Source organism: Cyanistes caeruleus, chromosome 5 (genome assembly GCF_971803275.1).
Source record: "Cyanistes caeruleus chromosome 5, bCyaCae1.hap1.1, whole genome shotgun sequence".
NCBI classification, from domain to species: Eukaryota; Metazoa; Chordata; class Aves; order Passeriformes; family Paridae; genus Cyanistes; species Cyanistes caeruleus.
Genome location: NC_141705.1, coordinates 32,130,263 through 32,144,006, shown reverse-complemented (window position 1 = coordinate 32,144,006; position 13,744 = coordinate 32,130,263). Strand labels below are relative to the sequence as shown.

Genomic DNA, 13,744 nt, shown 5'->3' with positions numbered 1-13,744 from the left:
AAGAAGAGATATTCAGCTTATGCATGGCTACTGCCTCCCAGGAACTCCCAACAAAGATGCAAAGCATCAGGCTGTACACCATGCTTCCCCACCTGCCGAGATGCTGACGCGCGCAGGCAGGGGAGGGAATGGGGTGGCCACTGCTGCAAACAGGAACTGAGGCCATCCCTACCTGCTGGGAAAAAAAAAGAGTAAGGGCTTGGTCCCAGGGAATTTTGAGCTGACTCAACTAGAGTAGTTTTGAATGGGATTTGAATATCTTTTGTGTGTGAGGATATTGCCAGGCTCCAGGAGGATGTCCAGCAGGAACCTGGATTATAACATTATGTGACTCATAAGCATACCTGGATAAACCTATGCTTGGGAACATTAGTTCATTTTCATGCTCTCCTTCATTTTTCCCATTACTTCAGCTGAACTATGGAAAGAGTGATCCTACCTTCACAGGAGTCCTTCAGCAGTAGTCTTGACCCCTTCCAAACCAAGAAAAAAAATTAATCATTCATAAACTCTCCTGCAAAAAAAAATTGACTGGTCTTAGCTTTCCTGTCAAGGGAATAGATCCAACCCAGCTTCCCTTGACTGCTTTCCGTTACTTCCCTCCCAGCTTTCCATCAGAGATTCCTGCAGGCAGGTTGGCTGAGCACATCACAGAATTGCACAAGATTAATTTGGTATTGCTTGTAGCAGTAATGGACAGGCACCTGGTTCCAGAGTTTCAGAGCTGAACTGGTAGTTATGCTGTTAAAGGCTGGATGGTTTTTATGATTTTGTGCAAACACAGGTAACAAACGCAGTAGAAACCTGGATTTCAGAATGAACGTCTGATGTCCCAGCCCAAAGAAATCCTCTGTTGCATTTCATCACCCCACAGCGCATTTGGTCTGAGCACGTTGTGGAGACATCACCTTGTCTCTGCAAGGTGTATACTGTCTTTGATGGATCAGTGTTATGGATACATACTGTAACTCCCATGTTTGGATACCTCTTGGAAGAGTTTCAAACACACAAGCCCTGAGAAGAGGGGATTTTGCCAAGCATACACCCTGTTCCGAGAGTGGGGACGTGTATCTCCTGTTGCTCAGCTGCTGCAGCAGGGTGGGGGACAGTGGTTTTGCAGCTCAGCTGCCCTCCTCGGAGGATCAAGGGGAGAGCAAGCCAGGTTGCCTGGCCATCTGCATGCTGGTGTTGACTCTCACATGGAATGACCAGAGGGGAGATGCGACCGCATAACTTTTTTCAGCTATGTAAAGCTTAACTCACGGGTTAAGATGAAGGTGCCTGTCTTTCCCTGCTGCCTACTCCTAAGTTTCAGATAGGTAAGGCTAAGAGCAGCAAATCCTTCTCCTGGCAAGTGGTAGCTCTTTGCAAACAAGTGTTTTTATACCCTGGGCAGCCCTTGGGCAACCATTTTCTCACCCCAGTGACCAGCCAGGCTTACTGAAGGCAAGTCAGGCAGGACACACAGGAAGGACAGCTCAGCCCTCACTCTGCTTTGGCAGCCCTGTTGGGAGTCAGGCTCCATGTAAGCACCTGAATCAGCCTTGGAAACTAAGAAACAAGAAAGGTAAATGCATGACCAAATGAAAGGGACAGAAAGTAGGAAGTTTACATCCATAATTTTAACCCTTGCAAGATTTCAGTCCCACTCCAAGTATTGCTTGGGCATTCCTCTTCTCCCAACTCTAACCAAAGCTCTAATCTTGTCTTCCCAGGCCACCCAGCAGTGGGTGACAAAATTACAAATTTCACATGGACCTGTGATGAAGCTTGGAACTGTAGGACCAGGTTAAGAACACAGGAAAATTCTTCTGTTTATTTTCCCTTTTCAATAGCCAGCTAGCATATCTCCCTGTGACACAGCCATTTTTGTGCATGTTATTGCTCTTCAGCCCACTACACTGCTCTCAGCACACACACCTGTCAGGCTGGCATGAGAATGGCAATCACATCTGAAGGGCACTCTGTGCACATATTTTATGTACCTGAATCAATCTGTGTCACACCCAACCTTAAAAAAACTGTAAAAGGGTGAGTGCCCTCAACTTCTGTCTGTGCCAGCCCGAAGTACACAGCACTTTGCAGTGGACACAGCCTGCCCACCACCACAACCGTGCAAGTCATTGTGCACCCTTACTTAGATACACTACAGCTTTCCAGGAATCAGGACTTGACACTGTGTAGTAATGTTAAAAGCCCTGGACAATGCTAACGTGATTTCTGATTCATTCCATTAATTGCTTGAAACTGCAAAATCAGATTTTTTTTCCCAGACAAGGATAATGCAAGCATGCCACAAGGAGATCTATGAGGAATGGGGGAAGTACAGCTGAGTGTGCACTGGGTGGGGGATGGATTTTGACAAGATCCTTTCCATGAGGTAACTTGCTCAAAGCACAGCCATGGAGTACCACAGCTGAAGAGGTGCCCCAGCTCCCAACCTCTAAACCTGAATAAGGCACCTTTGAGTTTTAGCTGCTCTTCCCATCTCGAACTGCCTCAAGCACAGCGCTTCCCATTCTGTTGGATGGGTGCTCCAGAAATTGTAAAGGCAGCTTACGCTAATTGCTCACTCTGAGAGGTCACATTCACCTATCAAACCCATGCCATCTGGGGCTTCTGAAAGATTAAAAATGAGAGACAAACAAGAGGATTATTAAAAATTTAACTATATACCATATTTATTATCAATCCACAGGATAATCTGATTGCTACATGAGCTCATAAAAGCTATTTCACCTTTACAAAATTAAAAAAAAAATGTGCCACAAGGATGTCATAACTGCTGATAACCAAGGACTGAATCTTAAAATTATAAATTTTGCTGTAGAAAAGATTAAAAAAAATTATATTCACTTTAGAATTTTACTTTGAATAAAATATTCCCCTGTATAAAAAATAAAAAAGCTTGCTCTGGTTAGAATTAGAGTATTTTTCTTCTTTTTTTAAATCTGGGAATTTGCATAATATCTCTGTAATAAGTTTATTTTCTTTTTTCTATTGTACCACGCGGCATTCAAGCATAGCAGATTAGAAACAAACATGATGAAAGCAGTCTCAGAACATATGAAATCCACATGGAAAGTTTTAGCTTCCTTTCCCTTCCTCTATTCTTTAAAGACACTTTAGCAAGAATAGCCTTGGAAAAGAATACAGGTGGAGAGGGACCTTCAATGTGCCATTAAGTAGAGCAAGGTAATAAAAGGCCTTTTGTAAGTGCTTTCTTAATAAGGTGCAGAAGCAGACTGCAACTTTGCTAGTACTGCACTATGTACAATATTCACAATAGATTTTTCTTTAAAAATATTCCAGCTAGTTCACATTTTCTCTCCCATTCTGAGGCTTTCAGTTCATCACAGCCTTGACAGCAAGAAGCGCAGCAGCACCACTTCCCTTGTGGTCGGTTGGTCCTCTTATGAAACACTGGAACCTGTGAGTGGGCCAAAGTTCTTGGGTTCTTTTCCTATGTAGCAACCTTGGAAATAGGGGTTCAGGTATACACACTGACTGCTGGAGTCCTGAGTTAAAAACACTCCGGCACTGGAGTCAGACACTGCAATGTTTTATATTGCCAAGGCTTTACCTTAGGGTTTGTCTTGTGTGCGTCAAGGGATGAACCTCTCTTAGAGAAACGTAAAATACAAAACCAAACAAAACAAAGCTAAAAAACCACACTGTCAAAGGCTTAGCAGCTCTTGACTCTTGACTGGGTGATATCTGACGTTTTCTTGATGACGCTGGCCCTTGTCTCACGGTCTGGCTGGCTGCTGCTTGTGGAGGCTGTGGACACTACTTGTGGCAGAGGGATGTCTGGGAAAGGAGGCCAGGAGCTATTGTAAGGCAGTGGGCAGCTTTCTTCTTTGATGGTGACTTGGAGGTCAGGCTTGTTGGCTACAAAAGTTGCCATGCTGGGAAGCATATGAGAAGTGTTCCTCATTCCTAGATTGCTGAGATACTGTTTGCCTTCAATGTTTTTTTTCTGCCAATGAAGTCGTCCCTAGAAATGGGGGAAGGAAGAAAGAAGGAAAGACTGTATAAGTGAACACAACTTTGTGAAGTACTCCAAGTAACAAGATGAAGACAGAAATATCTGCAAAATGAACAGGAATTATCCCAACTCTAAGAGCCTGAGCCTCTAGCCACTGGCTTAGGATGTCTTTACTCTCAACCATTTCTCCTTTTCTGAAGTCACATGCTTAAATTTTGTTGGCTCTCCAGCACTCAAGAGGCACTATCTGCTCTTCTGAATGGAAAATAAAGGCCTTATTCCCAGTATGCCAGAGACAAAAATCAATGCAGACCTTTAGAACTCCAAATGGTAGTGTCTCCTCTGGTACCAGAGAGAGAGCATCTTCCTGCCAAGATGCAGGCACAGAGACCCAACACTACCCAAACTAGCAATACAGGGGAGGCTGCTTGGAAGCCACTGTCACTTGACAGTACATCCCTCATCACAGGGAAGGAGCTCATCAAGGGAAGATGAGCACTCAGTTGTTTGCCCACCACATATGCTGCAATGGCATGTTCTGTTGAAGGAGGTCTCCCTATGGGTACCACCCCAGCCAAGGCACCAGAGACCAGGTGGGTTAGCTGTGTTCTGATACAGATGCACAACTGGTGTTCCTCCAAGGAGGATTCAGAGAGCTTTTGGTGGGGGATACAGCAGGAGAGAGCTCTGCAAAAGGCCTTATGCAAAAATGCAGCTGGAGCACAGGGCATCCAAGAGCCCTCAATGAGCTTCACTTTGCCTTTAGTACACATGCAGATCAGTACGTCTGGTACTTTGACAGCAGCCCCAAAATAAAAGGCAAGTGGTGTTTTTGTATATGTCCAGCTCCCCAGGTTTGTTTTTTTACCCACAGATTCCTTTCACCCAGCAATACCCAACTGACTGCTCAGGAAAGTTTCCTGCCTCACCTACCTCAAACATTCTAGCTTCATTTCAGTCATACATGTAAGCATTTCGTACAGTTACATGAGTTCCAGGGCCACTCAAGGAAAATGAAATGAGTGAGCTTCCAACCAAGACAAAATACTCGCTACCCAGCAACATCATGCATCATGTTAACATACTAGCTGGCACTGTTGATGGCTCTGCAGAACATCTTATTATACAAATTAACCTCGTAGTTTGGACAGATGAGGAGAAATTAATTTGTAGAGATATTAATTCTGTGACAATCATCCAAATGTCTGTGTCCCCTGTCTGTCTGTCCTTCCTGGTCTGCTTTTCTCACCCAGCTACTACCAAAATGAATATTCCACTGGTAGACAGAGTTGCAATGGAGAAGGGGAAAAATATCTCAGGACATGGATCTTGAGACCTTGGTCCAAACTGCTAAAAATCCAGACAGTGCTTACCTCTGCATTTTCTTCATCACTTGGAACACTGTCAGTTGTTTCACTTTCTGTCAAACAAAATAGAAACAAAAATTAAATTAATGCTATTCTATCTATAGTAATAAACTACAACTCAAGAGGCCTGATGTATGTCCAACAAGTGGAAGCAAACAGTCAAGTCAAACAACCAGAAAACAATGGAGAAGCAGGGAGACCCTGCCCCAGCAGGGCTAGACAGTTACACAGCTGCCTTGAACAAATGGGGTAAATTCACATGGTTATCACAGTTGGCATGTCTATATTCTGGAAAAGACAGCAACAGAGAGTAAAGAAGTAGATTTGTGTTTTCTGGGAAGAATCTCCAGCAAGCAGGGGATTGCCCCTTTCCCTTGCCCTTCTATCCCTACTCCAGGCTCTGCAACAGACAAAGTTCTGTCCAAATCTTTATCTTCTGGAAAAATCAGCAACAACTCCACCCTAGAACAGACAAATGTGGTTTTGTTTCATGACTTGTTATCTCAGCCTGCCACTCAAGGGCTTGTTGACACTTCTGGGGCTTTATTACTGTTGATATACTATGGTACAGTTGGTATAGTTTTGCTTTTGCTACCACTCCCCAACCTATTTCTCAACCCTTCACCCACCACTTGAGCAAATAGCAATACTACAGTTTCCAGCCCCATCACCTCTCCCCACTGCACAGGGCCTCCCTCACCCTCATCACTTCAACCAGAGCACAAATAGAGAGGCACAGTTCCAGTGGGACACCCATCCTCCCACAGCTGCATCCCTCCCTTGCAGAAGAGCCTGAAACCCAGGACTTTTTACTGGATTTTCAAGCCCACATGTGCCTGAAGACATATCTCCTACTGTCCGAGTGTCAGGCTCCTGGCCCATGGGTGGTTGAGACTAATGTGCCTCAGATCCACCTGAGACAGGGCATAAACCCATCTTTACAGTCTGCAGCAATGGCTACTGCCTTCAGCACAGCCACTGGTTCCCCAGACTAAAACAGTGGAGGAGTAGATTGCAGGTTCCCCTCAGCTTGTGGGATTTTGAATCACTGTGTTGTGTTTCCTGGGAGGATAACCATAGGCATCTGTCAGGATACCAACACTCCAACCCCCACAGCAGGGCTGCAGAGAGAATGCTCATCCACAAGGAACACAGAAATCACACAATTCAAGGAATGATGTGATGAATTATCATAGCAGGCAAGAGATCTCTGAAACCCCAATTTTCACCCTCAGCTCTGTGTTAGGCATTTTAGTCCATGCAAACTGCTTTGTACAGGCCCTGCAACTCTGCCTTCCCAGAGACCAGCCTCATGCTCTGCACTGGACATAACACGAGTGCTAAGAGAGCATGGATCATGACTGGCACTACCTTGCCATCCTCTCAAGGCTTGGCTAAGCATTAGGTTTAGGCAGAAGACTGCAAAGGGCTGAATCACTGTTTCAGACCCCAGGATCTAAACTGCACCCAAAGTCCTTCTGCTCCAGCCCAGCTACTCCAAAAGCCAGCACCTCTCCTGTGCCAGTCTCCACCACAGTGTGCAGTAAGCAGAGGAGCAGTCCAAAACATTAAATCTAACTGCATTGCCCTGTGAAGCTAATGCACTGTAGGGCTTCTCTTTCACTGACCCAAGCAGAGAAGGATGTGCCAATGTGACTAAGTTGGTTAATTAAGCCATATTGGGGGGAGGAGAGGAAAAATTAATTCATACAAAGGAGAAGCAGCCCTGAAGACAGAATCAATAGAAGGAATCCATGTAAAGACAAGTAACAGATATTCCTTGACATGAAGAAGCATGTCACAACAAAAACAGAGTGATGCAGCTGAAGAGGAATCCATCCTTGGTGTTTATACTTAACAAAATGCTGAGCAAGAGATAGCACTATAGTTAGCAAAGACAGGGAAGCTAGCCACGCAGGCATGGAAAGCTAGAGAGGTTATTTCTATCAAGAAGGGTATTCACATCAGTGTCAAACACAACAGGCAGTTTGCAACAGCCCTGGAAATAAAAACCAAAAGGATTTCATAGACATCAGCGGATATATGAAAAAACTCACATGGGCGACTCACACCATTTGCCTGAGTAACCTCAGAAAGGAACCAGAGGTGTTTTGAAATAAACCAGATTTTTATAGGACAGCTCACATATCTGGCTACTTTTTTTTGGTTGTTGTTTTAGAAAAGCTCAGCTAACTGTTCCTGCACAGCTGTTATGGTCATACTCTTTCCTGCCATTCAGCCAGTAGCACCTGATAGAGCAAACCCACAAGCACAGGGCCATGGTTCCTGTGGTTCTATACAGGTCTGTGTGGAGCAAGACACAGCAGAAATAGTCACAAGAGTGTCCTAGAAACTTCAGGGTTCTAACACACAGACTCTTGTCCTCAGTCTGGCCTCAAAAGAAAACATATTCTTAAAAAAATAAAAAAGCAGTTCATAGAAGAATTCAGGCTGGAAGGGATCTCAGGAGGTCTACAGCCCAACCTCTTGCTCAAAGCAGGGCCAGCAACAGGACTACATTGGGTTGCTTGGGGCCTCATCCCTTCAGGTCTTGAAAACTTCTGAGGATAGAGGCAGCACAATCTTTCTGGGTATCTTGCCCCACTGCCTGACTGTCCTTGTGGTGAAACAGGTGATATTTTTTCTTATATCCAACTAGACTGATTTTTTTTTATTTCAATTTAGCCTGCTATTTCTCATCGTCCTACTGTGCACTGCTGTGGAGAGCCTGGCTCTGCCTTCTCAGAAACATCCCTGCGGTAGAAGCAGCTGCTATGAATTCTCAAAACCATCTCTTCTCCAGGTCAGACAAGCCCCAGTCCCTCTATCTTCTCACAGAGTGAGAGGCCATACACTGTGTAGCCCATCTCTGCACTTGCTCCAGTTTGTTTTCAAGTTTCTTGAACTGGGGAGGTCAAGACTGGATGCAGTACTTTTAAAGTAGTGCAGCTAGTGCTGAGTAGTGTAGGATAATCACTTCCCTAGATCTACTGGCCATGCACCTGAAAACTGGTGGCCTTCTCTGTGGCTGAGGTGCTCTGGTGTCTTGTGCTCAGCTCGCCGCCTACCCACCTTTCTGCAGAGCTGCTCTCCATACTATTGGCCCCAGCTGCTATTGCTGCAGAGATCCTTCCTATGCACAGGACTTCACATGTGCCCCTGCTAAATTTCATAAGGTTTCTGCTGACCCATTCCTGCAATCTCTCCAGGGCTCTCTGGATGATGGTTCTGCCTTCAAACATATTGACTGGTGCAGCCTATTTGGTGTCACACGTAAAGTTCACAAACATGTCTCCAACATATCTTCTGTTCATCGATATATTAAATAAGGCTTGTTCCAGGACAGACCCTTGCAGTACCCCACTTCTTACTGGCCTGTAGGTACAGTAGCCAGGATCATCAAGAGCTGCCTTGAGATGCACTCAAAAGCATGCCAGGGGCATGAAATTCTGTTATCTGAGTTTCAGGCTGGCAGGTCCAGGTACAAGTTAAGACAACTGAAGGCCAGCAAGGTACTAAGACAGTGTAAGGGGATAGCAGAAGTATTGCAATCATCTTCATTTTCCTTAGGCAGGCTGGTTGCAATGGCTTTAGGGCAGGTAGGTCGTGATTTGCTCACGTCAAGATGGTCACCAGACCACCCTTTTCTATCATTCCCATTCAAGAAACCACCATGACTTCCAGACAGAACAGTGACTTCTGTTTGCATTTCAAGAATTTACATCCTATAGCTGTAGTTAAAAGATTGAATCATTGTCCTGTTCGCATAGATGGAAAAGTTTTCCAAGAAACGTTTGTAAAGAGGAAAAATGTTTCAAAGGCCCTTGTCTCCCTGCTGCTAATACATTCAAGAACTCTTATATCTCGCTGCCTTGGGCTTTGCAAGCGTCTTCTAAATGCTTTGGTCATTGCAGACTAAACATGTTGGGAAGCATAATCATTTATCAATGTGTGAGACTAACAGTGGAGACAATCCAAAAGAACATCATACTATTCACTTGGTCCCAAAGATAAAAATTACTAACTACATACTTTATAAAATGTGTCTGGAAGAAATTTCAGCCTAATGAGTCAAAGGCAAAATCATGTATAAAGCAACAAAGTGCATGAAGAACAATTTACACTTAAATTTGCCTTAAAAGGTGACATTTGTGTTTCCACCCAGTCTCCTAAGGCTTGCAAATTAGCACCATGTTAAAACAGAAAGGACAGATTGGATCTGAAACCTTTTCTACTTTCAAATGTGGCTTTGTCCTGCTTCCTATGAAACAAGGCCTATATGATTGTGGGGACCCTATATAGCATGTCCACATGTACATTTGTGTCTGTTCTCTCCTAAAAACTTCTGAACACAATGTTAGGCTTGGATAAGGGATAAATTAGTGCCAACGACTCTTACTTCCTAACAGTTATATGAAAATAAGGGGCCAGATGGAAAGAGAAACCATAACCACCCTCACTGGGACCAGGGGGAAGCCTGTTATCTTCCTTTTAGGTATCAGAGAATCCAGATGGCAGGCAGACGTTGGAAGCCAGATGTCCACAGCTCTGCTGCTTGAAAGATCACTCGTTATCAGTCACTACATGGCTCTTCTAGTCTGCAGCAAGACAGATCCACTCCCCGCAGACCCTCAGCTCGATATCTGCATACATGTCACTAGTGCACCCCTTAGCACTGCACACTGTGCTGACACTGAGTAAACATAGAGCAAAAAAGACCTTTGATCTTTAGTAAGGCAGGGAGCATGCCATTTGTACCACTGAAAATCCCTCTCTAAAAGACCTCTGCATGATACCCAGAAAAGTTCTTTTTCCATTACTCGCAGGCTTAAACCTGCAGCTCACATTTCCAAACTCAGATCTGTCAAGCTGTTTCCCAAGGAAATGAGCAGAGGACTGTGCATTTTTGAGTTTCATTAACAGTTCAGAAGGCAGATGAGTATTTCTGAATCTTTGTTAGCTACCCTAAAAGAGCCCTCTTTCCCTTGATGTCTTCCAAACACTTCCAGAAAAAGGAGTGTAAAGAAATGCCCAGTTGCTTACCTGCATAGGATGAGACAGGGGAGATCTGTAGAGGATACAGCTGGCTCATGCTGAGGGGCTGTTCATCGCTTTCTGTTGTCACCTCTACCACCTGACAAACATCAGGAGGGTTGGCAACTATCACCTGCTCCTCACTGCTGCCATCAAAGTGTGACTGTCCTACAACTTGGGATTAGAAACAAAAAAATTGATTACTGATAACATCTTGACCCTGTTGAATCTCTAAGAGTCTGCTTTGGTATCTGACCGAGTCTTCAATAGTCTCAGCACTTTTTTCTATGCCTACCACCTGCTTTCAGAGGATTTAAGTTTCAGTGAGAGTTCTAAAGGAAATCTGTGATCCTCAATAAGCAAGCTGCCAACATCGCATGGCCTGAATGCTCTCATGTAAACTATACAACAGACGACCAGAACTGGCATGCAAAAACCTAGGCACAGGGTGATGCCAAACACTGTGGAACTCTGATGTACATATGACATGAATCTGTGAAAAATTTCTGCTCGTTAGATGGCTATTCTCACCGACCCTCATAACGCCATCGCTACGTAGAAAATAACATTTGTACCTGCAATCCCCACTGTCTGTGACAGAAAGCTACAGTTTGGTTAGCTATTAACAGAGGGGTTTCCTATTCCCCCAGGCACATGATATTTAATACCAAGAGAGCACATGAAATTTAATATCAAAGGAGTGTTACTTATTTCTACAAAGTGAAGCAACAGTGGATGTTTTCCGAGTGTCCTGAAATGCTTTGCAGATATTAGTTGTTCTACACAACAACCTTTGGAAAAAGGTTGACAAACCCAGGTACCAAGCAGTTACTGAGCAAAGCAAAAGCATTGTAAAAGCCAGAATCTCACTTGTCTGAAGCTGCTTGACAGAATTTCCTCTGTCTTGCACAACTCCTCCTTTCATCCCAGCTGTATGAACACATGACAAATGCATTAATCCAGCATAGAACTGAAAGCCACAAGTTAGATCAGAAGAATGCACAGGGATGGAGCTATCTCAGAGGATGGCTAGCCTGAAACCATGGTTACCCAAGGAAAAGACCATAGATACTCTTTCACTGAACATAAAGCTTCAAAAGGAACAAAAGGCTAAATTCTGTACAAACAATGCTGTTCAAACAGTCCATTTTTTTCTTGATCCATGAGGGTAAAAACATGTAGGCAATGAAATACAACAGATCTTGCAATTCTTCTGTTAAGTAATCTGAGTATACCAATTATTAAATTTGAAAATGTCAAAAGATAGCATCTATTCGTGCATGAACTAAGATAAATGAACACGAATGCACATGTCTATACACATAATCCACTCCTGCATTCTACCTTTAGACAGGGCTTTTTGAAAAAGAAAAGTGACAGGTATTTTTCCCAGGGAAAAGCTGCATATTATTTTGCTTTGTGAAGTGACAGGTAACCACTGGAAAAATATTCAAAACTTAGATGTGTATTTTAAGAAACAATGCCAGCATAAAGAAAATGACATACATACTAGATAGACTTTTTTTAAGTTGAATCACTACAATTACTACAATTATGTTTCAGATATATTGTTTCCCCTTTATTTCACCTTACCTGGTTCTGAAACAACAAGCTTTTTATTGAGTGTGGTGAGAGTGGTGAAAGAGCGCACACAGTTAATTTTTTATCTCAGAGAGACCAATATTGCGCAACCCACTAAGGGTACAAGCAGGCTATCCACTGTTTTATCTTTTTCCTCAATACCTGACAAATTCTTACCCACCCTGAGAGATAAAATGCACAGCAAAAACTACTGCTCGCTTGGGCAATATGCCACAGCTTCCAGTGAGCTGCATGTATGTCAGAAACTCTGCAGATCCTGTTTGTCTTTCATTCCCTGCAGCTGATTTTCTGTCTTTCTGCAGAACAATTCTAATTACCTTTTCCTCCCTGTTTACATTAAAATCCTTTCTGCAACCCTAAATAACAGCATCTTTCTCCAGTCTGGATGAGGAGCACACCTCACATCTCAACAATTAAACAACACTGGATGGCAGTTCCCTACTCGATCCTCAGTCAGTGAACAGGAAGCACTAATAGCACGATGGTGCTACCCCTTCAAGTTATAATAGTAGGAACAACAAGCATGTTCTAATACCCTTATAAAGCAGCAGCTGATAAAATGAACTGCCATAAAGAGAGCAAAACTACTCACAAACTCCTCAGCCACACAAGTACTTCAGGGGAATGACTATGCAAAACTGGGACCTAAGAAATGGGGATCAAAAATAGTCACTGCACATGATTTCTGCCATCTCTCCAAGCAGAATACTAACATATTTGTCACATTTAAAAGGGGAATTCTAGACAAAATGGTATGTGGGTCATATTACTAGGAGCTCTTGCTGCAATGACAACCTTAGCCAAAAAAGAGCTGTGAAAGCCCAGTCCAATTATTCTACCAAGGACCAATTATTCACATGCTGAGATGACAGCTAATTTCTAATGTACTGGTTTCTAAATGCCGTCTTTGATGATCGTTTTCATTAGCTCAATGATGTTAAAAACTATCTCTGCTACTAAGGTGTCAGTAAAAAGAACCAAGTTTCTACATGTTGCCTGCTGGTTTGAACTTCCAAATAAAATGGTGTTCTAGACAAACCTCTGCTTTAAGCAATGAGAAACTGCCATCTGACTGCAGTTTAACTCCTGCGTGACATTGGCTCCTCATGGCTGAGGATTCCATGTGGAATAAGTCCTCATCACGAGAAGACAGCTAAAAGTGCCTGTAAGTGCCTTACTCTCCAGGGACACAGCCCACTGGTACGGTACTGCTCACTGTCTCTGCAAGGTGGTGGGGCTGACCTGCAACCACAGTCTTGCATGGCCTAGGCTACTGAGACATGGGACTGCCTGACTGCAACTGTGGCTCTCCCTGAAGTGCAAAATGCTGATGGAAAGTCTTGAAGACCAAAAGGGTTTTTGAAGTCACTTGTGTGCTTAATATCTAAAAAAAGCATAGGAGCACTTACCTACAAAGTTCACTGTACTGTCAATTTCATTTTTTATGCTGGAGGACAGGAAATAGTTAGAAGTGACATCATTTAGCCCATTCATCCCAAAAGATGATTCAACTGGCTCTTGCTAGGATAAAAACAGTACAGTTTGGTTAGGATTGCATTATTTTAGGAGACAGTTCACCTCTTTGTTTTGAGATGGTAATCCCATCACTTCTGCCTGCCATATACCCCCCCGCTCTCTGCAAGACACTGTTTTAACACAAGTATTTCTCTGAGGAAAAGCCTGAGACTAATTAATTTCCAAATCTTGTGCTTCGAAATGAAAGCTATTTTTAGCTATTTTCAAATTTAGAGTA

General features: G+C 43.5%; 1 protein-coding gene and 1 long non-coding RNA gene across 7 annotated transcripts in view; one reads left to right on the top strand and one right to left on the bottom strand.

Moving 5' to 3' along the window:
• Positions 1–13,744, top strand: part of LOC147653022 (uncharacterized) — a 56,984-nt gene that overhangs the window by 15,263 nt on the left and 27,977 nt on the right. The window lies entirely within an intron of this gene.
• IRF2 (interferon regulatory factor 2) overlaps positions 2,654–13,744 on the bottom strand; it is a 40,450-nt gene continuing 29,359 nt past the window's right edge. For all 5 annotated transcript variants that reach the window (XM_086888374.1, XM_086888375.1, XM_023925029.2 and 2 more), the window contains 4 exons: positions 13,401–13,512; positions 10,399–10,563; positions 5,362–5,408; positions 2,654–3,997 (listed from right to left, as the gene is read on the bottom strand). In XM_086888374.1, coding sequence (XP_086744500.1) covers positions 3,686–3,997; positions 5,362–5,408; positions 10,399–10,563; positions 13,401–13,512 — 636 coding nt within the window. In that variant the 3' untranslated portion in view covers positions 2,654–3,685. The remainder of the gene's footprint in view (positions 3,998–5,361; positions 5,409–10,398; positions 10,564–13,400; positions 13,513–13,744) is intronic.